Raw genomic sequence first — 26,891 nt, 5'->3', positions numbered from 1 at the left:
CATGGCCTGCTGGCTCCCAATTAAGTGGCCAGCCCTTGCTCTGTTTCTGTGGTTTCCGCCAGTGCCTGGCCTCTTTCCTTCCTATAAGCCTGCTCTTCCCCCTGACGGCTGCTTCACTGAGCACTTACTCTGAGGAATAGGCTAAGCATCCTAGGAGGTCAGTGGTCTCAGCCATTTTCACATGGACTCTAGATGAAGCCACAGGTTGAGTTGTGTAGCACTAGGATTTAAATCTTCAAATGATGTTCTCTGTCTTGAATTTGGACCCTGAGGAGTGGGCTAGGGAGAGGAGAGTACTGCGATGGGGGCGGGAGGATCTTGCAAAGGAGGTTCAGGGCAGCAATCTGTGGTTGGGGCTGAGCACCTCCTCCCCAGCACCACGCCTGTCTCTAGCTGCTACTACAACCAGAGCCAACTCACCGGTGCCAGGACACAGCCATTCTTCACGTGCACACGAATGGTGCACATTTCGTGCACATTCCCCTTAACTGCCAAGGCTCCAATTAACGTGGGTTGCTGTGTCTGGTGCTGGCTTATTTTATCTTTTTTTGTTCCGGTCCCCTCAGCTTTCTATTTCAGAGTGACACTAGCTCTGTCATTGTGTTTGTCCCGCTCTCTTCCCACCTTCACTAGAGTAAAATCAAAAGGCGGCTTCCTGACAAACCCAAGCTGGCTCTGGCCCGCCCCTCGACTGCAGGCTCCTGTTGCTTCTCGGAAGTGGCAGCCCCGGGAAAGCCTCCCTTACTGCCCGAGGGCGAGGGGGCGAGCCCGGAGCGGGAGCCGGGGCCGGGGCCGGGGCGACCTGGATCCCAGGGAACGCAAACCGGAAGCCGGCGGAGGGCGATAAGGCTGCGGGGTCTCCAGACAGGCCCGCGGGGCCCCGCCCACTGCTCCCACCCCCTGGGAGACGCGCGTCTCCCCCGCCCACCCCGGCGGAGGGGAGGCGGGAAAACAGAGAAAGCCTCTCCCACCGTCTTCCCCAGGCCCGCCACTCCCAGCTCTTCCGTACACTGCGCGTCCTCCCGGGATTGTCTCGGAGTGGACCGCGCTGTGCAGGTAAGCGGCTGCGGGGGTGATAAAGTTGGGTTTTTCTTCCAGGAGGAGAAGCTCGGGTGGGGATGGATCGCAGACTCTGGGGAGCTGCCAGGTTTGTTTCGTGGGTGTGAGCCATCTTCACGGACACCTGCCACTTGGGCAGCGGAAATCGGGTTGGGATGTAAAAAAGGAGGTAGGCGTCGGAAGGGGAGACGGGCCTCGGAGGGAGGTAGGCACCGGAGGTGGGGTGAAGCTGGTGGCTGGAAGAGCGCTTGCTGCTGCCTGGAGCTTGAGGCTCTGGTTTTTAGAAGAAGGGGAAAGGGCTGCACCACCCTACGCCCAGGGGGAGTCTTCCCTTTGCTACTTGGAAGCTGTGGACACCGGAGCAGAGCGTGGAAGGTGGCTGATGTGAGTGTGGACACAAGCAATACAAAATGGTACTTGCTGGTTTGGGGAGTGGCAGGCCTGTGGGGGAGGTAAAGAAAGGTTGGGGTTCCAGGGCATGGAGATTTATGAGAACGCCTGCATCAATTTTTTTCTCCTTGTTTATCCAGAACCGATAAATTCTAGGGGGCCCTGACCCCCTCCCTGCCCCATTCCCTCCTTTCCTCCTGCCCAGCCCCTTTCCCAGCAGGGATGACCCTAGTAGAGCTTCCCACACATTGTGTCTCGTTGAGCTTCCTGGAGAGTTGGAAGAGCAGCCCGCAGCCTCTGACGCTTGCTTCTGGCTCTTACAAGTGGTGGCTGGTAGAAAAAGCACCCAAGGGTGGGGCAGGGAGCAGCTGTGCTGGAGAAATGGTCCTGTCTAAGACCCCTGCTGCCAACCTCCAGATGTGAGGGGCTGAGGCAGCTAAGGTTTCTCCCCACCCATGTAGCCTCTGTCTTCATTTCCTTTGTCTCCCTGGCATGGTGCTCTGAGGCTGGGCTGGATTTCCAGGTTTGGAGATGGATTAGTGGGCAGTCGGTTCTGGTGAAAGGACCCCTCCTCTGGGGGCCTGGTGCTCTCAAATTGTGTATGTGGGTGTGTGTATGTTTCTGCAACTTAGCCTTTTGCCTGTGACATGCCTGATAGTTGCCATGGAAACTCCCTTTTAATTCTTGGCCTCCCTCCTTTTTCTGCCCATTCCTCACCTCCAAATCTCCTCTCTTCCCCCCAACATGGCTGCCTAGATACTGGTATCCAGCTTCTCTGGGAGGGGCCCCTGCATAGCTAGCTCCCATCCAAACTTACATGGCCTCTTACCCACTCCACTCATCCCCCCCACACGGCATATCACAAACACACCCAAACACATACATGTACATATACCATACTACACACACACCACTACTCACACACATATATCACATTGCATTAACACCAAATACACCATACATATAACTCACTACAACACACCGCTCACAATGCTACCCACATACCCTGCCATCACATTGTGCACTCACGCTCATCACAGCACGCTCACACACACACAAACTGTAACCCATACCATCGCCTCCCCAACACACACGCAGTACTTCTGTATAGATCTTAGCTGGAAGACCAGACATTTCCTGCCTCATCAGCTCACCAAAGCATCTAGGGGAAGGCTGAGAAGGCCCAGAAGGAAACATTTCCCCAGGAACCCTGACAGGAAGATAGAGAGAAACGCACTTCCAGATCCCCAAGGGGAGCCCCTCTTCTCGGTGCTAGACTCAAGAGGTGGGTCTCAGACCAGAATTTAAATCTCTCCACTGTTTGCTTTATCCGTGCCCTGCCCCTGAGTAAAGCCTGAGGCTCCTGGACTCATCCTAGGAATCTCTGCTCAGAGCCACTTACATCTCCCATAAATCAGAGCACACGCTTCCCTGCCCCATAGCCCTGTTGTATTTAGGTGGCTGCCATCTGGATGGCAGGCAGCCTGTGCCAGGCAGCCCCCAGGACTCACTGTCTAACAAATCACTCACCAGCTTCTGCTCGAGTGCTCTGGAGGAAATAAATCAGTCATGACAGCCCCAGCCTCAGGAGGCAGAGAGCCTGTAGCGTACAGGCTACGTGCCTGGAGCCATAGACTCAGGTTCTCGTCCAGGCTCTGCCCCAAGGGTAAGTGCATTTATTCCACAGATACTCTTGGATGCAAACCGGGTTTTGGTGAAAGCCAGAAATGGCTTAGAATGAGCTGAAGCAAACTGAAAGTCTCCAAGATTTTAAACCTCTATTGCCACATCTGTCCATTTCTGTGTCTGTCAACATTGCCTTGCTTGGGGGGGGGGGGTTAGATCCCATGATTTCAAAGGCATTTCTTCCTCTAAACTTTTATAGATTATATGATCTGAAAGAGATCCCCTTTCTTTCTAGGTGCTGAAACGTAGTAATTATTTCATAAAACAGGGTTGCAGCTGAGCTGAGCAAGAAAGGAGCTGTTCTCTGTTTAATCCAGAGAAAGCCTTCCCTTACATTTGGTAGGACAGGAGGCACCTAAGAAACTGAGACCAAGTTTTCTTCTCTTGGGACGTGGGAGCCAGCCCCTCCCAGACATTGGTCTACCTGGTCTTTTCCGCCAGGATGAAACCTGGGACTGGGCAGAGTCTTGAAAGAAGTGCCCTCTGGAGAGGATGAGATTCAGGGCCATCCTTTGGTGGGTCTGTGAAATCCTCTGGAGGGAGAGCCTTTGGCCAGCTAGAGAGTGGGACAGGGAGAGTTGGTCAGTTCTCTTTGTAGCTGATGAGAAGCAGTATATTTTCAGCTCAGGCGAAAGCTTGGGGCCAATTTGGCAGCATCTTTGCTTTAAAATAGGAGGCAGGAGGGGAGAACCTGACCTGAGAAAGTATGAAGTCAGCTTGGAGTCTGCTGGAAAGATACTCAAGGCCGGAGCTCTGGGAGTGTGACTGCTTCGGCTCAGAATATCTGGGGTGGAGGGGACTGGGGATGAGGGAGGGTCTAGTTGGAATGACAGTGACACCCCTACCGCCACCCCCAACACACACACACACACACTGCTGAAGGCTAAAGTCAGGCCTCAGAAGAGACCTGAGGCCAAGATCTTAGATCCATTCTTACATTATTTTAACAAATGTTAATTGAGTTCCTCTGATGTGCCAGGCTCTGTGTGCTTCCGGGGGCTCACAGAGCTGTGAAATGATGGCTTCTCATTCACCAGAGCCCTCTTCCTTACATAGACCAATTGGTTGGTCATGTCTCTTCTTTCCCGCTGCTTACCTGACCCCGCCTCCCACCAGGAAGGCTCTGCAACCTTTTTCTTCAACAGAAAGGCCCTTCACACTCACATGCACACTCACAGTTCACACACTTTCCCTTTCAAACATGTACATAATCTAGCAGACATAGCACATAGATGGGCATGTGCTCACAGGTTCTCACACACCCTCTCACCTCACCCAGCTGCGTTGTCACCCAGACCATTGTGATGGACTCTTCATTTCCATTTGCTCCATTCCAGTCCATTTCCCACTGATTTGCTAATCAGATAGTTACATCAGGCCTTCTGTGGCTCTCCATTGCCTCTTAGTAAGGACAGGTGCCTGGCACTGGCACTCAAGGCTCTCTGGAACCTGGGTGCAGCTACTCTCTAGGCACCTTCTCCGATGGTCATCCCATGTCTGTATTTCCTTTCTTCTGCCTGTGCTTAGGTCCTATCTGGAATAAGCTCTGTCACTCAGGCCTGCTGACTTTGGGGTTGATAGCCTTCAGAGACACATGCACTCGGGCTCTAATCTGGGTTCTTATGCTTGCTAGTTTTCTTAATACTTCTAAACCTCAATTTTCTTATCTGTCAAATGAGCAAGAGGGCTGAGAAGGGTAAGCTATGTAAAGTGCTTTATGTGGTGTCTAGCACACAGCAAATATTCAGTAGCTATTAGCTGCTATGATAGTAATGATAGCAGTGACATTATTATCAGAATGACATTTTGTTGTTATTATATTATCCTTCAAGGCGCCTCTCAACTGCTCATCCTTTCTAATAGCTTTTCCTAATTCCTGTGAACAGGCATGCTTTCCTGTTCCCTGTACCACTAAATGCTGTATGGCCCAGGGTACTTTCATTTTAGCTACTTATGTCCACGCCTTTTCCCCTCCACCCCCACTTAACCTCTTCAAGGGCAAAGTCAACTTATCCCCTAGACAGTGCCTGGCTTGGTGTCAGACACATGGAGAAAGCCCAGTGAGCACATGTGAGCTGGACATAGGCGGGAAAAAGTCCTCACTCACCAGGAGGTGTTGAAAGCCCACTTGTCCTTCAGGGCTGTCTTCTGGCAGTCACTCATACCCAGGTACAAACCATACATTCCCAAGGTATAGATTCCTTCATTCCTATACCCAGTTCCTTTGGTAGAGTCTAAAACTAAGAATTTGACTCTATCTTAGGTCTGGGATGCTTAAGGGGTGAAGTCAATGGAGGTAGCTAATTTATCATAGTATTTTGGTGATTGGGGTTGGACCAAGACCTAGAGAGCAGACATGAGGAAGTGGCAGGTGGAGAGGGCACTGAGAAAGTTTTAAAACTCCTTCGAAATTTTATACAGATCCTTAGGTTGTTCTGAGTTTAGACTGGATTATGACTTAAAGGGATAATGATATTAAAGTGCCCAGTCAGTCATCAACATTTACTGAGCAGCTACTATGCTAAGTTCTGGAGACTCAGACATGCCTAGAATGTGGCTGTGCACCCAGGAGTTCAGAGCCCGATGGGGGAGACACACACCCTGGTGGTGGCAGTATGTGGAAAGAGGTGTGGGCCTTGGTTCTGTGGAAATAGTGGAAATGAAGGCATCTCTCAGGAAGGAGGGGGCAATGTGTTTCCTGAAGCAGAGATAAACAAGGTCAGGTAAATCCATGCACACATACACCTACCCATACCACCCAGAGGTAGGACAGACCCTAGGTATGCAGGTCAGGACTTATCTCCATGTCACATCAACTGCCAAACAAGGCAATGTGAGTATATTGCAAAGTACTTTGCAGGCTCAAACACGGAGGTCCGAGCTGTGATTTCAAGGAGGTAGGCTGTTGGGCAGAGGTTGTAGAAGAGGCCGGCCAAGTTGCCAGGTTACTGTGGTATTGCTGTGGGTAGGGTAGGTGGGCCTGGCCCCTGGGCCTCTGGCCTGGCAGTGGCTCCGAGTTTCTGTTTCTGCCACTGAGACTGCTTGTCTGGTCTCTTGAATGGTCTTTTGTTAGCAAATGTATGGAGGAGGTGATCCCATTGCTGGCCTGACTTGCTCACAACTGCCCAACCTGTGGGCCCTGGCCTGGGGCTTCTGTGCATTGCTGCCTGCCAGCCAGATTCTCTAGAACTGAACTGAGATCCCCTCAGGGGCAGGACCTGGGCTGCTGTACCTGCTCCCTGACTCATTCTGGACAACTTGTGTTACTGGCCTGTGCTGGAGTTGGCTACACAGTATTGCTCTTGCTCCTGCCTCTGAGGGCTATTATGAGAAGCCCACGGGATAATGGCTGAGATGTCGTCAGTGCTGGTGAGGTGGCAGAAACCAGGCCTGTGTGTGTGACTTGTAAGTTCTGTTGTTTCCTGTTCTGCGGAAGTGGACTTATTTTTTATGGTCAGTTATTTTCTTTCTCTGTGTTTCTCTTCCTGAGAAGTCATTTCATATTAAAGGTAAAGGTGCCTCCTGGTTAAAATAATAAGTCCACTACTATGTAACAAAGGAGTTTTGTCCCTCCCACTCCCCCTGGACACACAGGTTGGGTAGATTCTGGGCTCCAGAGAAACAGTTGTGAGTCATGGGGACCTGTGGGCCCAGAATGCCCCGCCTCATGAAGGAAGGGTAGTAGGGCAGGCCCAGCAGTGGGACGGGACCCAGTGGGAAGCGGCCACTGTGGGAGGTGTCAGGCAGAGATCTGGGCCAGAGGCACCTGTCCTGCTTCCGTGCTGCCTAGCAGCTGTCGGGGAAGTGTGGGGCATTCAGTCAAGGGTCCAGCCCTGTTAGTCCCTTAGCCCACTATACTGTCACTGCCCTCTGCTCTTTCCTCACTCTCAGGTTTTGAGTCCTGCTGGCTCATTAGCCTCTCTAGAATTTTGTAAAATAGCCTCACCAGTCATTTTAGGTGAGGTTATTAATCAGAATAATTGAGATTCAATTGTTTATTTGATGGACATTTAAAGTGGAAATCTAGGGAACAGGTTGCATTTTCTCTGGAGGGCAAAGATTCATCTGTGACCTGTGTTTGGACCCAAAGCACTTGTTTTCAAAGGCAGCTTTAAAAGCCTTTGCTGGCTTTCGCCTGTGCTTCTGAACCACAGAAGCATCAGGAGATGTGAACAGGGCACAGGGCTCCATACTGCTTTCCAGGAAGGTGATGGGATGAGGTTGGGGGATTGTTTTTGTTTTTAACTGAATTTAAAAATTTTAATAGCCCTTTAGAAAACAATTTTAGATTTACAAAAAATTGAACAGAAAAGTAAGAGGTCCAGTATACTGCCCCTCCCAGTTTCCCCTATTATTAATATCTTACATAAGTCTGGTACATTTGTTACAAATGTTGACCTAAAAAAATAAAAGGTCAAGCTTTTATTTGAGATCCAAAAGAATAACTATTTGGGAAGCACTGATTTGGGTAGAAACCCAGTGTTCCAATTAGGGGATGAAGTCAAGTTTTGTTTTGTTTTTGTTTTTGTTTTTAATAAGAACAGAGGGGGAATAACTACATGGAATAGAAGGAAGGACTTCCTTTAAAAAAAAGATTTTATTTATTTATTTTTAGACAAAGAGGAAGGGAGGGAGGAGAGGAAGAGAAACATCAACGTGTGGTTGCCTCTCACACACCCCCTGCGGGGGACCTGGCCCACAACCCAGGCATGTGCTGTGACTGGGGATCGAACTGGTGACCCTTTGGTTCGAAGGCTGGTGCTCAGTCCACTGAGCCACACCAGCCATGGCAGAAGGAAGAACTTTCTAAAGGTGCAGATAAGGTAGTTATTTGTCAGGCTATACCTGGTGGTGCTAATCCTAAAGAATGACTTTAATTTTCAGTCTGGTAGTCAGAATGTCTACTTTCCTGTTAGCTTTGCAAACAGGAAAATAGACTGTTTGGCAGACTGGGACAATGCTGCATTGCCCCAGTAGAAGGGTTACTTTGCCCAGTCGAAACATTCCAAAAATTTGAGGAGGAATCCATGCTGGGCAGTCCATCTGGGGTGGCAGCTTCAACTCCATTTGGAAGTGTCTTTGTTTATATATTATCTTTCACACAAATAATGAACCAATATCGACACATTATTAATAACTATCTGAAGTTTATTCTCATTTCCTTAGCTTTTACCTAATATCCCTTTTCTTTTTTTAAGATTTTATTCATTTATCTTTAGAGGGGAAGGGAAGGAGAGAGGGAGAGAAATACCAATGTATGGTTGCCTCTCGTGCGTCCCCTGCTGGGAACTGGCCTGCAACCCAGGCATGTGCCCTGACTGGGAATCGAACCTCAGTTGTTAGGTTTGCAGGCCCACACTCAATCCACTGAGGTACACCAGCCAGGGCTGATATCCCTTTTCTAATCCAGGATCCCATCTAGGCAACCACGTTATACTTAGTTGTGATGTCCCCTTAAGTTCCTCTTGGCTGGGATAGTTTCTCAGACTGGCTTTAAAAAAATTTTTTTTTATTTTACTACCATGCAGTTTTGACTGGTCAGGTATATTGTAAGTTCCTTTAGTTAGAATTTGTCCAATGTGTTCCTCATGATTAGACTGGAGGACGTATGGGTTTAGGGGCAAAGATCTCAAAGGTAAAGTGCAATTTTCATCACATCACATCAAGAAAACTGTTAGTGTGATTCATCACTGTGGTGTTGACAGGCCTGGGTCTTCAGTCCTTTTCAGTGTCCCTTCAGCATGATTCCAGGGCCTCGGGATGGGAGCTGTGCTCTTTCCAGTCCTCGAGACAAGCATATCAGTCTGTTAACTCACGCTCCTCGGTTAGACCATAAACTCCATGAGGCAGGGACTATGCTACTGGAGCATCCTCAGTGATGAGCCAAGTTCCTGGACAACAGTAGGCCATTAATAAATGTTTGTTAATTTGGTTACTGGAAAGATGATGGTGCCATTTTTTCCAAAATTACACCCTGTTCCAAAATGTCCCTCTTTTTCCCCACCAATTTCTCCACCTAAGTGCAGGCAAATCTCAGCTGTTTGGAAAGCAATCTGATTAAAATAACTTGGGCCAAGACATAAATGACTGTTAGGGCTGGAAGTATGTACCTTTTAAAGGAACCAGTTTGTGAAATTTAAAAATCTCTCCTTGGGAGAATATTATGGGTGTGGATATATTTTTGGGTAGAGGTGGTCTTTATTTCAGTTCTATACCCCACTCTAATTCTGAGCCATACCAGCAAAAAAGGGATCTGCTTCTTGCTGTCCATTCAGAAAGGCTGCCAGCTGCCAGGCAAGTGGTTCTGTTGGCATCCCCTATAGGCCAAGTTCCAGTGGACAGGATCGCCTACAGCAGGTCTGGGACATTGTCCGGCTCCTAGTGTAAGTGCACTGACATTCTGCTGGGTGGAGAGCAAAGGGAAGCCCAGCAGCTGCTGTAAGGTGGGCAGAGTCTGAGGAGGCAGACGAATGTGCTTGCTGGTGCTGATGCTCAGCTGGGAGGGATAGGGCAGAATTTTGAGCTGCTGGGGTCCAGCAATGGCTGATGGACAGGCTAGGCCTCCTCCCTCCTCCTGAGGGGCTCCAGGGTCCCAGTCTTACCCTAACATCAGTCATAGCAACAGACCAGAGTTGTGCAAGAAACTGAGAAAGGAAAAAACATCATAATGCATGCTGAAGTTTAGGAAAGCTATTTAACTTTGTTTGGGTTATTCTCACCCTGGTTCCTCTTCCCTGTCCTGGGTAAGAACACTCCCATCCAAAGAGGATAGCTGGGTCTTGAGTGAGGTCAGCATTTTCATTTCCCTTAATTCCCAGGCATTGCCACACTTGCCAGGGAGGCAGCAAGAAAGAGTGGCAAGGCCATAGCATTTTATATCCATAGAATTAGAAGCTGATGCCAGCCATGCCATGCTTAGCTGTGGGACCTTGGGCAAGTAACATAAAACTCTGAGCTTTACCTTTTCTAATCTGTGAAATGGCAGCGATACCCCTCATCACCTGTCCTTGTGGTGTTCCTTTGAGTTCATGCTCATGATATTGTGTGGTAAGTAAAGTGTCTTCCACGTATTTGGTAGATGTTGTCTTCACTGCCATCATCATCCCCTTCAGGGAAGAGGAGCAGGGTGGGGTGTGGAACATACAGAACTCAGTTGCTCCCCCTTTCTCTTATGACAGCCACCGGTACACATGAGGATCCAGGGCTGAAGGACAAGTCCCTGTCCTGAGAATATCCTGCCCTGACCTCCCTAAAATCTAAGGAGATAGGAGGGCCAGGGCTGCCCTTGGCATAGCATCCCACTTTTGCAGAAGTCTCCTTGGCCCTGCTGGTGCTTCTCTGGGCCCAGCCCTCCTGGAGAGTCACACTGAAGGGACCCCTTGTGGGAATCTCTGGATTCTCCTGCAAGGATTTTGGCTTAGGAGAAAGACTGGGCAGCATGTTGACAGGAGAGGTAGGGTGCCCAGAGCCCTCCAGGGCTGGGTCTTGGGTTTCTGCCCCTGTCCAGCAGGCTGCCTGGACAGCAGAAAAACTTTCATCTTTCACAGGACAGCTGCCCTGCAGTCAGGGAGGGTGGGAAATGGTGCTCCCAGGAATGGCAGCTGTCTGGTGACTTTCTTTTCTACACTCTTCCCTAGTGCATTCCCGCCTCTCTGCTTGTTCTTGGGAGCATCACTGACCAGGGCTCCCAGGGGCATGGCGGAGGCAACCAAGGCAGCCAAGGGTATAGGCCCAGCTAGGGTCTTGTGGGGAGGACGTTAGCATGGAGGCTGTTTGATGTTTTTGCCAGAGCACATTTTCTCTTCTCTCAGCAGCTCTACCTCTCCTGGCTTTACCACCTGTGTCCCTCCCTTTCCCCTTTACTCAGTTTCTGTTGGGGGTGCTGCCTGTCAGCCAGCCTTTGTTCCATCTCGCAGCCTCTTGTGCTTGTTTTTGGGTGCCTTCCTGTTCAGTTTACCTTCTTCTGGGATTTCTTTCCTCTCCTGCTGTCTCCTGCCATCTCTTTTTATCTCGCTTCTGTGCCTTGGGCTGGGCCAGGGGGTGGGGGATGCACCCTCAGTATTGGCCAGGAGCATGTGTCACCAGTCTCTGGCTGACTCAGTAAGATGAGCTTTCCTATGCCACCTGTCTGTGGCCCTGGATGATGCAGGCTGTTTGTCTTGAGACGGGAGAAGGCTGGGGCTGGGAAGCCTTTTGAGTCTGTCAGGCCCTTTTCGTTTGTCTGCCAAGGGCCTAGCTCCTCTCAGCCCCATGTCAGGAAACAGAGGCCTTCCTGTGGTTAGATAACAACTAAAGGAGGAAGGAAGGGAGTCAGAGGACAGGACTAGGGCCCTTTTCCTGCGCAGTTCTTTGTTTCTTTTTCCCATTTCCCAGCAGAAGGTAGAAATGGGAGAAGGAAGCTGAGGAAAGAGTTGGGGGGTGATGGCGTTAACAATATTAACAGTTGATACTCAAAGAGCATTGCCGCTTGCTAGGCACAGTGCTCAGCAGCCCTGACATGCTATCCCTTTTCACTGCAAATTACAGAAACAGAACTCTACCCCGTTTAGGCAAGGAAGGGATTCTCTGTTCACAGAGACAAGCAGCAGGATAGACAGGGCAGCACTGGTTTGGGACGATGGGCAAGGAGGACACTCAGCCAGGACTCTGTTCCTGTCCCTTCTCCCAGTCCCCCTCCTGTCAGCTCTTCCCCTGTCTGCTGCTGGCCGACTTCTCCCCTTCCCCACATTTCACAGCTGGGCTGCTTTCAGCCTTTCTCCTTGGACCCAACATGGCAGCCCCTGGGAAACACTAAGTCACACCCATTCCTTTTAGCTTCAAGGGAGGGGCTGGGATTGGAGTGGGGAAGAGCCACCTCCCCCACAAAAGGAGATATCCTTATTAGAAGGGTTGGTTGTTGGCAGACAAAGGATAATTGCCCATGAATGAAGGCTATTTTATCTAATCCTCACAGCTCCTGAAGTGCATATTATTATTCCTGTCTTACTGTTTCAGAAAGAAAGGCTCTGAGAGGTAGAGTAACTTGCTCAAGTACACAAAGGCACTTGGCGTAGAGGCAGGGTAGCACCGTGGTTCCGAGGAAGGACTCTGGAGCTACGTTGCTAGGCCCTACCACTTTCTGGCTTTGTGACTTTAGACAAATTTCTTAACTTTCCTGGCCATAGTTTCTCCATCTGTATAATAAGAATGATCGTAACCACAGCCACTTCCTAGAACTGCTGTGAGGATTAAATGAACTTGACATGAATGCCTATAAATGTTTAGTATTGTTACTGTAGAGCTTTACAGTTTACAAAGAACCTTCTCACATATTATTTCATTTGACCTTTATAGCAGGAACACAGACAGGGGAATGGGTTAGCTAGTGCCCCCTCACACCCACCCCATACTCCCACTAACCAACTCCCCACCCCCCATGATCAGCTGCACAATTCTGTAATTACTTAAACCAAACAAACAAATTGCCTTCTGAGTAAACAGCTCTCTCTCCAACAAGGAAATATAAATTCTCTCTCTGGCTGAGCTGGCAGTCACTGTGTATTCTACTATTTTTCTCTTTTGAATATGTGTGAAATTAGAGGTGTTGGGGAGCTTATGTAAGTGTTCACCCCAAGGCGCCCCCTTCATCGTGGCCCTCTTTGCAGGGCTGATTTGACTTCCTTAGGTGTCTGAGCCCTGCAGCTTCAGCCTGCCGGACCAGGGTTGGAGCAACAAAGAATGGCACTGGCCTGGGTGGTAAGTCTCCTGGGGATCCACAGTGCGGGTGGCCCTCCTGAGGGATGAGGGGTCCAGGGCCTGGAACCAGTAGCTCACAGCAGGAAGACTACCCTTCCTTTACTAGCAGGGAGACAGAACGAGCTGGGTTGAAGTTTGGAATCCATCTTTTTTACTCACCAGGTGACCTGTGTGCCTTAGTTTCTTTCCCTGTAAAATGGGTTTGATGGTAACACATACTCCATAGGCTATTTTTAAGAATCAAATGAGCATAAACATTTAAAGTACTAAAAAGATTGTTTTAAAATGTGCCCATATTTTCAGAACATGCTGTTTTATTGGTATAATTGAATGTCTACCTGTAAGCATAAATGTTTTGAGGCAATTTGTGTATTGCTAAACAGCAATTTATACAAGATGCTGTCCACAACTGATTATGCTTATATATTTACTTACACAATGTTAACTTTATGACCAGCTTAAATATTCTGGGGGTGTGGGGTATATATAATATTTAACAAATCGTGATTCAGATTGTACCATTACATGTTTCAGTGCAGCATGGTTACTAATGCTATGTCAGACTAATATTAAAATCAGAAACTTAAATGCTGGTGCTGGTCATACATTTTGTTTAGACTTCCTCATTTTTGAAATATAACTATATTTGTTCAAAGCATGCATACAAATTTCTGTATTGAAATATACTTTAAAAATCCAAGATGCTTCCAATTTGTGTAATATTTTCTTGGGGGTACTTGTATTTAGATATCTTGAAATGAATTGAGTCCCTAAGGTTTCCATGTGAAACAAAACAAAAAATGGGTTACCTGTAATGTCATTTGTACCTGAGTTTTCTAATGAGTGAATTTGCATTATAAATTTTTTCCATTCATAAATACATAAGTGAACCAAAAAAAAAAGTACTAAAAATACTGCCTGACCTGTGTTGTTTGTCGTGATGATTACTGTTACCTTAAATATCCAATCCAGACTCCTAGACTGGGCCTCACATATAGGCTTTCCATCTTAGAATTTTTACTTCCTCTCATTTCTTTCCATGGAGTCCATAGAAGGACTCCTATGTTTCAGGCCGACCTCCGCCCTCCACACACACCCTCAAACTCCCAATCTCCAGCAGCTGGCTTATTCCCACTGCCAAACTCACTGTTATGTGCTCTCTAGAAGACTCACCAGTCTTTCCTGCACCTTCCCTTCCACACTCCAGTCAAGGCTGCTGCCCCAGAAAGTATGCAGTGTGAGTGGGACTGGGCTTTGTGTCACTGTGAGGAGCTCCAGCCCTGACCTCTTTGGGGAGTTGTTGTTCTCCAGCCATTGGTTCCAGAGCGCCCACCTCACATGCATGGACCTGGGGTTGCAGGCACACTGGCAGCTCCATGAGGAAAGGGAGTTCTGAGCGACCTTCCACAAGGGGCTAAAGAGGAAGAAGAATCCACCCTTCGTATTACAAAAATGGATGAAACTTGGTCATGGCTCTGGATCACTGTGGCTGGGGAACATCAAGGCCAAATTGTTTAAGGGCACAAATTAGGGGGTGTGAAGCCACAGTGTGGTCTTTAACTATTTCCAGGCCACTGGTCACGCGGAACATGAGGTAAAGGGAGAACACATCCCATCCTTGAAAGCAGCCCTGATACAAAGAAGGAGGGAGGAGAGGAGTATTGGGCCTGGCCAGGAAGGACCCCAGGAAGCTGCCTGTAGACTCTTCATGTCACAGAGCTGTCAAGTAGCTATGACTGTCCTTTTGTTCTCCACTTTCTTTTTTCTCCGGTACATAAAACCCCAAAGCATCGAAGATGGGAGGCAGGAAGATGAGCAGTTTAGAGAGGAAGGTGCAGCTGTGCATGAGTGCCAAGGATGCCTGGCTGCCCCAGTGCAGATAGGGGACAGGGAATCATTGGGGGTTGAAGGGGTGCTAGTGAGTATCAACATTTTAGCTGTTCCAGCACTCAGGCGTTGTGATGTCTAAATTCTCGTGAAAGTAAAACACCTTCAAAGCCACAGGTTGGGCATTATCTGCTGGTCTGTACTGACCACTTCCTGAAGTTCCATTCATTAGTAGGCGTAGTAGAGAGCTGGTGGTGCACTCAGACTGCACTGCTCTCATCAACTCTGAGGCTGGGGCACCTTACAGGGCTGCAGGGGCCAGTCCCTGTCTCCACACAGACCTTGCTCAACACAATCAGATCAGACTACTGTCTTCCTATTTTCCTCCCAAACAATAAGACTAATATCTTAGAATATAAAAGATGCACCTCTCTGTCAGTAAATAGGGACAATTTGTCCATGATAATTTTGAGTCCTGGACCTTGTCGGTTTTCAGTCCTTAGCCTGGCCTTAGACTGTTCAGATCTGTGCCAGAGTAGCAGTCACCTGCACCACAATCACCCACAGTATAGCCAGGGTGATTGGAAAGGACTTTTTGATTATCCCTTTGCTCCCTCTTGAGAATGAGGACCTTTTAAGAGATAATTCCACCACTGCCCCCTGACATCTTCAAGCAAAGCTGGTCTTCTAATGGAGAGCCAAAGGAACTTATCAGGTGCTTCCTCTCTGTCCCCTTTCATTGCCCTGGTTACCTTCATTTCTGCAGGTGCCTTGCCAGGCTGCCCAAGTACTCAGGCATGTCTCAGCCTTCCCTGCTGTCCCTCCAACTCTGGCCTGCCCACCACCCAATCCCAGCACACCAGAGCAGCAGACAGGAGTTGGAGTGGAGGTGTGGGTCCTGGGCCTGGCTCTGCACCTGACTAGTTGGATGGACTGACTACATTGTTTCACTGTTGGGTGGGGCTCAGTCTCCTTAAGTAGAAAGTAAGAGCTTTTATCTCAGTCTTTCTGACTCCGGCATTCTAAGATTCTAAATCCATCTGGTAAACCTTACATCCTGATTATATACTGTTTGTACACAATGGAATTTTCACCAGCTTCTTTTGGCAGAGATACATCATAAGCTAAGTCATGTCCCTTGGCATAGGGTAATAGTCTAAGGTAACCAGATAGTCTAAACAATGGGGCTCAGGCATTCTGTGACCCCATAAAAAGGTTGAAGAGAGTTACTTAAGGCATGCTCTCTATGGAGTGAGAGATTTCGTCTTTCTTTGGGAATCCTGCCAGTGTCCAGGCCTTGGTGATACCCCTAGGTGTATTTTCAGTGGGCTAACCTGGAAAAGAAGCAAGCAGGTGGATGGATGCAAGGGCAGGGGAGTGAGACTTTGGGGGCTGAGGGATGGAGGACTAAAGGTGAGACAATGAAGTTCCACTGTAATTTGGATCTTTTGCATTTTACAGGGTGGTTGTTTCTGAGTTATTTTTCACAATAGAACTGGGTATTCTGATCTACCTCACTGCTGCTTGGAATCAAAAATAATATAGCATGTTGTTATATCATCAGCTAGTGGCTTCTTTTTCCAAGCAGCTTTTACCCAGCAATTATGTGAAATTATGTGACTCAGTATGGAAAGATAATTGCCAGAGAAACTCTTCTGATTGCTTTCTCCCGCACATGCAGAGAGCAGCCACACCAAAAGGCAGGACGATCAGGGAGGAAAATTAACATGGAAGCGCTGCTGCCACCCAAAATGTCAGCAGTTTGCCAAATGTAGAAATGAATGAGGACATGGGAAGGATAAAAAAAATGGAAGCAGAGTTTTTTCTCCTAAGATGACATGTATAAAGGAAGCAAAATGTCTCCGGTCCCATTTTCCAGATGGGGAGAATGGTCTAAACGCTCTAGAGTTCGGGTAGAGTGAGGAGGCTCCAGAGCTGCCCTCAGGCATCCCAGGCAGGGGTCCTGGGCCTCAGAACGAGGGCCTCCCCACAACATGCACATTGAGGGAAATGTAATGTTCCTGAACCCTCTCTCCCAGCTCCCCTTCAATCTACTTTGCTTTTCCCTCTCCCTGAAATCCCACCCTCCTGTCTTTCTTCTGAGAACAGGATTTATCACTTCTTAACCCGACCCTTGGCCCCTCTCTGGCCCCAGCCAGACTCAGGAAGCCCAGCGTCCTTTTTTGGGAGAAAGGAGTGTGTGGTAACTTGGAAGGGCTGTGCGGAAGGGAGCAGAGGACCAGAGAAAGTTTCTTGGTGCAGCTGTGAGAGAAAGGCATTTTATGTCCCTTCAGAGGCTCTACACTTGGCCACTTGACTCAGGGTCAATGCTAGTGGTACCAACGACATTTTAACAAATGGGTGTCGGGGGTCCAGGGGCACCTTGAGGAGGCCTGTGCTGAGGTTTGGCTGGTGCAGCCCAGTCCAGGCAGCTGCTTGAAGGAGTGGGGAGTTGGTTACTTTCCATATCTATAACAGTATTTCTATCAACACACCATAACCTGATCAGAAATGTTTTCTTTAGAATACAAAGACAGGTCTTTATTCTTTAGCATGGCATTCAAGATCCTCCATAATCTGACTCTCAACTGTTTCATCAGAATTCTCACCTCCGCCCCCACCCTCCCCACATGGTTTACTCAGCTGGGCTTTTCACTGTTTTGGAAAAAATGGCAAATACTTGGCAGACTACTGTCACAGCTCCCTCTTGTGTTGTGCAGGCGTTACTAATGGGTGAAGGCCCTTTCTCCCACTGGACTCCATTCAGAATTCTAAGGAAATCACTTTAGGCAGCCACCATTGAATGAAATGCCTGGAAGTTCCACTTGAACTGAACTTGAACTGAACACTTTTGTTATCCCTACTTTCCATTTTCCCTTCTCACTGTCTTTCTTTGTGCTGTTTTCTCTGCCAAAATGCCCTTCCTTTTCTCTCCTCTTATCCCTTTTCTTCAAAATCCCATCATCCTACTTTCAAGGTTCAGCTTGAAATGTCAGTTCCTTCATGGATCTGTCCCAGGTTCCCTGCTGTGTTTCCTGCTCTTCCTTTCCTTGCCCTGATGGACTGACTCTCCTTGTATGTCCTCTCTGCTGCTTGTGAAGCGCTCTTCCTATTTGCTGACATCAGAGCCCTTTGCTTCTAAACCCTGCCTTTCCTTGGAAGCTGAGGCTTTATCTTGTTCTGTTGATCCCTTGCAGAACCCAGGATAGTATGGCACTTTCGAGGAATTCAGAATGTGTTGTTGGGTTGACTTGAACCTGAGCATCTATGGGGGCGATTGAGGTTGCGGGGAGTTGAGGGAAAGGCACAGCAGGGACTAATGTCCTGGAACCCTTGACATGTATCTTTTCTACTCTCAGGAAGGGCCCTACTCACCTAATAGCCCCTCTCCTGTCCAGAGCTGTCAAGAAACCACTGTGGGAAGCTTGGTCTATTTGTTCTTCCCTCTGTCATCTCAGATCCATCAATTTGTTTTTCCACCTTTTTATGCATTCATTGATTGATTCTTGTATGAGCTCTGACTGGGTATTGAACCCACAACCTTGGCATATTGGGATGACACCTGGCTAACTGGCCAGGGCCAAGAGTGAGTCTTTCATAACAACACCATCATGTGAGTGACAGTCCGTCCCCTTTGTCATATTCTTTCTGTTGGAAGCAAGTCCCAGCACCTGCTCCCATCAAGGAGAGGGGATTACAACCACAAACTTGAATACTAGAAGGATGGAATTATGGGGGTCACCTCACAGTCTGTGCATCACAAGGGTGAAATGAAAACATTTTCCAATAAATAAAAACTGAGGTTATAACTAGTAGATCTTCATTAAAGGAAATTATAATAGCTTGTGTAATTTCTGTATCAGTCGAGGAAAAAGTGAATAAGAAAAATATAATTAACCAAAAAAATAAGAGAACTACAAAAAAGGGAGAAATAGATGGTAGAAATTGGACCAAATACACCACCACAATAAAGTTAAATAGAGTAAACTTGACAGTACAGATTATTGGGTTAAAATTTAGCTCTTTGCTTTTTATAAGATACACAAAATGCATAAGAACACAATAAGGTAGAAAATAGTAGAATTTATGACAGAGAGGATCACCATATAATTCTGAGGCACCCAGCTCACAGGACAGTACAGGTGTTGGTGAAAGCAGGTTTATAGTTACACAGTGACATTCTTTAGAGTTAATAAAGCTACTGTAATAATCATAACCTGCATGTCTTTTTCCATATGAAGAACTGTAAACCTAATTTTGCCCACTTCCTATAACAACTTTAAACTTTCTGCTAGAATATTGTAAGAAACAGAGGAATAAACTTATAATTCCTTCCTCACAGTGTAGTTTTTAAAGCATCTATCTCAATTTTTGATAGGTCAAAGAGAAAATATATAAAAATTTAACACAGTTAGTAATTATGATTTAATGGCATACAGGACTTTCTTCCCAACAATGAGGGAATTTACAATCATCTAACACATGGGACATAATTTTTAAAATAACTAAACCATAAAGTCTCCATGAGTTTCGAGGTGTCTGTATCCTACAGACCATAGTCTCTGACCCCTGGTGCACTTCAGTTAGAAATCAATAACCAAAGTAAATTAAAAATCACTGTTCATTTGGACATTTTAAAAACACACTTCTTAACAGTGCATGGGTCAAATAAGAGATTATAATGCCAGTTTAAAGTACTAAGAACTAAATAATGATTAAAAAAACACATCTCAAAACTTACCTGTTGGAGTGAAGGTGACACTTAGCGGGCTCTCGTCTTCAATGCTCACATTAGTGGAAAGTGAGAGGGGAAAGATGAATGCACTGGATATCCACCATAAGAGGATGCATATAAAGAAAGAACAAAAGAATAAACCCAAGAATGTCTAAGGGGGCAATGAAGAAAAATTTAAAGCACATTATAGAGGAATAACAAAACCACGAGCTGGTTTTTCGGAAGGCTTAATAGTTAAACCTCTGATGAGGCTGACTGGGAAAAAAAGAGAGTCCCCATACATAAACAATATTAGGTATGTTAGAAAAGACATGACTACAGACTCAACAGAAATTAAAATGATAAGAAAATACTATCAACAACTTTATGGCTATAAATTTGAAAGCAGAAAAGGGCAAATTTCTATGAAAATTATAATTCTGAATTTAAGAAGAAATAGAAATATGAAGTGTCATAGCAGTTAATTAAGTAATAGGCAATTCAAAATCCACAAAGGAAATATCGAGCCTGGAGGATTTACAGGTTAATTCTAGTAAACATTCAAAGAACATAATATCCCAATCTTCTGCAAACTCTTCCAGGGAACAGCAAGAAAGGAATTACTCTGTGAGGCCAGTACTACCATGATGCCAAAACCAGGCAAAATTAATACAATAAGATAAAACTTGCAGTCTAGTCTTACTCATGCCCATGGATGCAAAAACCCTACAAAATATATTATCAAACCAAATCCATGATTTTATTAAAAAGATCATATATTGGTTGCACCCCAGAAATGAAGGTTGATTTAATATTACATGATTCATACAATGTGCCTGTAATTTATTTCATTGATAGATTAAAAGGGAAAATAAAACAAATATCTTGGAAAACCAGGATTAGAGGGGGACTTTTAAAATATTAGAAGAATGCTATTTAAAATCAGCAATTTCCTTTTTATGGCTGAATAATATTCCATCATATATGTGGAAAAAAATATATATCATTCTTTCTTCATTCTTACCACACACATAAGAACTATGTGAGGTAATGGAAGTGTTAACTGCATTGTGGTAGTCATTTTACAGTATATACATGTATCAAACCACGTTGTACATGGTAAACTTATACAATGTTGTATGTCATTATAGCTCAGTGAAGCTGGGAAAAATACAAAATAAACACACAGGGAGTAAAATACAATCAGAAATAAAGCCATATGTGTCAATGTGTGTGTGTGCCCATTATCAGTGCTTCTATTCTACATTTCACTGGAATTCCTAGCAGTGACTAAGATAAGAAATAGAAATAAACAGTGTAAGAACTGGAAAAGAAGAAACAATACTATGTCATTTACAGATGATGTGTCTACAGAGAACATCCAAAGGGATATAAAGGTAAATTATTAGAAATAGTAAGACAGTTTAACAAGATTGTTGGATTTAAGATCAGTATATACAAATGTATTGCTTTTCTCTAAACCAGCAAAAATTAGAAACACACGCAGGAGACATAGCATTTAAAATAGCAATAAAAACTGTAAGGGACCGAGGGATAAATAATAGAAGATGTAGAAGACCTATAATAGAAAAGCATTTATAAAACTTTGTTAAAGGACATTGAAAAGCACTTACTCAAGTGAAAAGATTTATTTATAGATAGGAGATTCAAGGTCAGAAAAATGTCAGTTCCCCCCAAGTTTTTCTATAGATAGATCCATTGTAATTCCAATGAAAAGCCCAACAGTTTTAAATGACCTCGACAAGCTCACTCTGAAATTTATATATAAGTGCAAATGACCAAGAATGGTGAAGACATCCCTGAAGGAAGAGGTGGAAGAGGAAGGAAAGGAAGAGGTAAGCTTCTGTACCACCCAGGAAGATTTCTGAAAAGCTGTAGTAATTGAGATACTGATTAAGATGTAGGTATAGCCAATTGACCAAAATTGACCAAAGAGAATCCCAGAACCCCACATCTAAATAGAAAGCCGATAAATGAAACAAGTGGCTTTGTGCCTCATGAGGAAAGGGGAGAGGGGTCCACAAACGGTGCTAAGACAGCTGGCTGTCGTTAGGGCAAGAGGTAGAAGTTAGATCCCCACCTCACATCCTGCGCAGGCATCAGTGCCGAGTGGGACAAACACTGACATGGAAGAGACAAGGCCTTACAGATTGTAGAAGAAAATTCTTTTTCTGACTCAGGGTGACAATATCTTAAACAAGCCACAAATATCATTGCATTTAATTACATTAGGATTAAATTCTACATCTTTAAAAGACTTTTAAAAAGGGAAAGACAAGCCACTAATTGACATGAGATATTTGTGGTACTTAATGACAAAAATTTAGTACTTAGAATAAGAAATGAATCGTATGTCAACCATGAGCAAAAACCATGAAAGACGTTGCTGAAGAAAAAGCAGGAATGACAAACAACCAAAGAAAACCCCAACTCCATTACTAAAATAAAACCAATACCATCTTTTATACCTCTAGATGGGTAGAAATTATGCAGTCTAATAATATCAAGTATTAGTAAGTGTGTAGAGTAATAAGAACAGTCAACATTCAGCTGGTGGGATGTGAAAATGAGGAAGATGGCTCAGGGAAATAATTTGAAATTATTTGTGAAGTCGACGGCCTGCCCACCGCTACCTGACAGCTTCGCCCCAGGCCTGTCTCCAGAACATATTTCCCAAATTGCTGAGAGTGACCTGTTTATGGACCTAGGACATCATTCATTTTTGAGGTTAATGTTTTGTGACATTGTTTCTGGTGTTCATGAATGTACATTTTTACTGGGTTCCAGCATAAACGTATTTCTTATGAGAGTGGTAGTCAAGATAGGAGAAGCGGTGCCTATGGACCTCTCACACCTGTGCCGTGGCCACACGCCCGAGCGTGTTCACAACTGCATTATTTCTAATAGCACAAAATTGGGGAGGGGAGATGCCCACTGACAGGAGAAGGGACTGGTACATGATAACTTACTGGCATAAAGGAGTATTACACAACATTGAAAATAAATGGAGTATGGTTATAGGTAATAACATGGACGAATCTTAGAAACATAATGTTGAACCAGATAAAACCAGTCACAGAAGACTGAAAAAAGCCCACATGATATCATAATTATAAAGTTCAAACAAGCTCCACTAAATAATACCTTATTTAGATATGTTTTTAAAAGAGTATCAGGATGAATATTCATACAGTGGAAACTTAGCCATAAAAAGGAGTGAAGTACTGATATGCTATAGCATGGATGAAATTTGAAAACATTATGCTAAGCAGAAGACATCAGAGGTGAAAGGCCATGCGTGCTATGATTCGTTATATGAAATGTGCAGAATAGGCAACTCCAGAAAGACAAAGTAAACTAGTGGTGGTCAGGGCCCTGGTTGGGGGGGGGGGTGGAGAGTGGGAGTCACTAATAATGGTTACAAGGTTTCTTTTGAGGATGATGAAAATATTCTGGAATTGATGGTGCTTGTATAATTTTGTGACTATACTAGGAGCCATTGAATTCGATCCTTTAAAATAATGAGTTTTATGGCATATGATTCCTCAATGTGAAACTTTTTTTGAAGAGGGCAATGGAGTGACTAAAAATATATATGTTCAGGATATTGTTTACCTGTGGCAGTTGAGCCAGGGACATAGGACGGAGGGAAAGCTGGGTAAGTACAGCAGTATTGTAAGTTCTACTTCTTAAATTATTTATGGGTGGCTATATACTGGGTGTTCATCTTATTACTAATCTTTATTGTGTGTGTTGTATATATTTTTCATGCATATAAAATAGGTAAAGTTTTAAAGAAATACAATTATTGAGGTAGCATTAAAAACAAAACTGCCTTTTGAAAAACTTGAATCTCTGAGTCTGAGGTCTGTGCCTTAGTGAGACTCTGGATGTAGCTTTCCTGACCTCTGGTGGCTGGGAAGGGAAGGTCAGCTGGGTGCTGCCAGCTTGGGCCAAGGGAAGTAATAAGGTGAGATCCCTCAGAACAAGTAGGGTCCTGGCCACAGCCAGTCTTACCCCAAGGGAAAAGAGCCAACAGTCTTGGACTTTCCTGGTTCAGGTTCCCCCTCAACACTTTCCCTATTTGGCTTTCACCAGTCCTTTAAGCCCAGGACTGCGGTATATGTAACTCCACTGAAATCTTCCCCTGGGAGGGACCAAGTGGCCTTTTTATCCAGATGGCCCATCCTGGGGTGACCGACCCCAGAGACCAGGGGCTCTTCATGAGCTCATGAGCAGAAGTCTCTGGTGTCTTCTGGGGAAGGAGAGGCCATGGTGCTGATGCTCAGAGAATTGGTCTCCACCCTTTCTTTTTTTAATCAAACCACCTTTCTGGAGGGTTGTGAACTGAAGCCTATGGGAGCAGTTGGCTTGAGCACATTAAAGGTGAGAGTCGGGGGTAACTTTGGGAGGGCTGTCAGCATTTCCAGGTTTCCCAGAGCTCAGGAAACTACTGTCCTGCGCCCCACCCAGCTGGCTGGACTAGACCCAGCATTGGTTTTTCTGCACTGTTTAACCTAATAGGAGGAAGAGCTTCCAACAATGGGTCTTGGCTCTGGGGAACCAGGCCAGGAAGTCCCAGGCATCTTAATAAACTAGACATGGCCACAGGAGGGTGGCCTGGAGAGGAGGTTACCGATGAGCTCATCTCCAAAGCCGTTTGGGCTTATGGCTTTGGTCCTGGAGAGGCAGGTGTGGAGGAGTGGCTGAGCTGGGTTAGGGTCTAAGCTCTGTTGCTCACTATCATGAGTGCCATTAAGCTCAGGTTCTTTGCCTGCAAAAGGGGTTAGTCACACTGCCTACTAATTAATTGTATTGGTTCAATCGTAATGATTGAATTAATGCAAGCAGAGAGCTTTGTAAGAGTCCGGTGAATGTCAGCTGCTTCTGCTGTGTTGGTGGAACCTGCCCCATGTGGTGAGTGCTCAGAGGAGAGCAGAGCTGGGAGTTGGACTGGGCCCCTGGTCAGGCTGAGAGTTGGAGTGAGGATTCTCTTACCCAGGGCATCATTTTTCCTCCCTCTGTCCCCAGACGCCATGGAGGTGGTGCTGATCTTTCTGTGCAGCCTGCTGGCCCCCACTGTCCTGGCCAGTGGTAAGTGCACTCTAGGACCCGGCTCTGACCGGATGGCAGCCCCGGCCTTTTCTCCTGGCCCTTTGGGACTCTCAGGTTGGGACTCTCGGATTGCACGTGTCTGATCAGGCCCCTGCTCCTACCTTAGCAGAGAATGTCCTGGAAGGTCGCATCATTCACAGACCTCCATCTAGCCTGCCTACCCCTCCCCACAGGCTCCAGCAGGGTCTGCTTTTAGGCCTCAAGTATACCAGTCCCCTGTAGACTTCTGGCTACAATTCTGTAGGTCTGACCTGCATGTCAGTCTTTAGCCTCTGGCCTTGTACAGGTCACATGTTTTTCTTTACTCTCAGTTTCCTCATCAGTAATGAGGGAAAAAGACCCTCCCTTTTGGGGATGACATGAGTAAGAAGGGATCATAAATGTATGTGGCTATGCTGTAAACACAGATCCTCACTGGGGCTCTGAGCTGTTCCCGCCCTGGGCTAGCAGGCAGACCCGCCCAGGCTCCTCTGTTTAATAGGCCCTGCTTCCCAGGAACCCCTTTGTGGCAGGGAGGCCTGTGGACAAGTTATGGTATTTGGGAACTAGGATGTGGAGCTGTCCTCCTCTTGACCAGGCTTGTTTATTTTTGTAGCAGCTGAGCAGGAGAAAGAAAAGGACCCTTTTCATTATGGTGAGTGGTGCCAAAACCCTGGGTGGGGAGAGGGAGCACAGCCCAGTCAGGGGAGGGATGGGCAGACGTTCCCTGGCCCTTCCTCTTCTTCCATCTCTCACCCTGTTCCTTTGGCAGATTATCAGACACTGAGGATCGGGGGATTGGTGTTTGCTGTGGTCCTCTTCTCTGTTGGAATCCTCCTCATTCTGAGTAAGTTTCTTTGTTCACCCTGTAAGGACAATGTCTGCTGCCAAGTAGGTGGAGAACAGTGTAGGAGCACCTTTCCTGGAGAGGGAAGGAGCCTGTCTGTAATCCCTGTTACCTCTAGGACCTAATATAGTGCTGGGCACCTAATAAGTGCTCAGTAAAACAGTGAAGCATGCACAAGACAAACACTTGATGAAAATAAGCACAGATAAGACAGGGCAGAGTGGCCCTCCTGGTGCTGTGTCCAGTATGGTGTGAGTGCGGAGCACAGGACACAGGACAGAGAGGCTGTCCTTAGTGTGCTCTGAGGAACATGCCCCTGTGCATGTTCTCCCCTTTAAGCCCAGTTTGCATGGAGCCTGCTGCACCTGTACAATCAGGCAGACTGGTGCTGTAGCCATTCTAGCTGGTGTTGAACCTGGGCCTCAGAAGAGTCCTCCTGCAACCTAGGATTGCTACCTGCAGCTATGCAAGCTATGCACTGCCCAGCTGTAGGGGGTGCTGTTTACCAGGTCCCACAGCCTGAACCAACTCACAGGGTAAGCACTGCTGTGCCAAGCTAGAACATGACCTTGAGTGGAAGCCAGGAGGATGACCTTGAATGGTTTCTTTGACTTTCAGGTCGAAGATGCAAGTGCAGCTTCAGTCAGAAGCCTCGGTAAGGATGCCATGGTTGTGGATATTTGGGGAGAGAGGAAGGGATAGGAAGGGAGGCTTGCTGTGTGTGGCCCAAATGAGTGTTTTAGATTCTTGTCTCAGAAACAGGCCGTGTGCACTGAGGGTAGGGCAGAAGTTTTGAGGATTGCCAAGTGGATTTTGATGGTTAGCACTTCCTCCTCTCTTCTGATAAGTGTGTGGGATGAGAAGTGGGCGAGAAGGTGCTGGATTCTTGTCTGCAGGCCCTTGAGACATTTGGGGTCAGGAGAGGGGAGGCAGAGGGTATCAGGGCCTCTCTTGAGGTTCATCCTCCTCTCTTCAGGATCTGCCACACTGTCTCTGCTCATCATCTTTTCACGAGGCTCTCTGAGCTGTGTAGAAACTTGGGCTCCCTTCCATTCATTGTGCTACTTCAACATCAAAGGCACAGCCCATTAGTCCACTACAGTAACCAAGGCAGCTCTGAACCTCAGAAGTCCAAAGTCTGTGGCAGGACACAACCCAAGCCCCTAGGAGCTCCTAGGTTGCCTTTCCCGGTACTCAGGGCTGGGGCTGGCACTGGAGGGTGCCGACAAGTTGTCCTGGCTCTGCCGCATTCTCCCTCACCCCAGAGCCCCAGGGGGAGTCTGGAGCCTTCAGACTACTCGAGGCACCCCTGCCCCAGAAACGAGGAGGGCGGTGCCCTCTGGGTTTGTCCTGAAAGCCTATGATGGAAGGTCTGGTGTCTTGTTCTCTTGCAGGGCTCCAGGGGATGAGGAGGCCCAGGTGGAGAACCTCATCACCGCCAATGGTAACTATCATGGCCCCCTGCCTATGTCCCTGCAGCTCCACCAAACAGATTACTACTCCTGATGACTGCTATGT

At 46.6% G+C, this 26,891-nt stretch overlaps 1 protein-coding gene across 8 annotated transcripts in view; it reads left to right on the top strand.

Annotated features, from left to right (window-relative positions):
- The first annotated feature begins 763 nt into the window (after positions 1-763).
- FXYD6 (FXYD domain containing ion transport regulator 6) overlaps positions 764-26,891 on the top strand; it is a 29,344-nt gene continuing 3,216 nt past the window's right edge. Inside the window, exons 1-8 of one of the 8 annotated variants that reach the window (XM_037147252.2) lie at positions 978-1,056; positions 12,800-12,870; positions 23,036-23,090; positions 24,464-24,526; positions 25,143-25,181; positions 25,299-25,373; positions 25,992-26,028; positions 26,768-26,817. In XM_037147252.2, coding sequence (XP_037003147.1) covers positions 12,853-12,870; positions 23,036-23,090; positions 24,464-24,526; positions 25,143-25,181; positions 25,299-25,373; positions 25,992-26,028; positions 26,768-26,817 — 337 coding nt within the window. In that variant the 5' untranslated portion in view covers positions 978-1,056; positions 12,800-12,852. Of the gene's footprint in view, positions 1,057-1,092; positions 1,444-12,779; positions 12,871-23,035; positions 23,091-24,463; positions 24,527-25,142; positions 25,182-25,298; positions 25,374-25,991; positions 26,029-26,767; positions 26,818-26,891 lie in introns of those variants that run through there. The other 7 variants (XM_037147251.2, XM_053672704.1, XM_037147255.2 and 4 more) reach the window with 7 other exon arrangements.

Source organism: Artibeus jamaicensis, unplaced genomic scaffold (genome assembly GCF_021234435.1).
Source record: "Artibeus jamaicensis isolate MK-2021 breed Jamaican fruit bat unplaced genomic scaffold, CSHL_Jam_final contig_196, whole genome shotgun sequence".
Classification (NCBI taxonomy): domain Eukaryota; kingdom Metazoa; phylum Chordata; class Mammalia; order Chiroptera; family Phyllostomidae; genus Artibeus; species Artibeus jamaicensis.
This window is presented reverse-complemented; position numbering and strand designations above follow the sequence as displayed.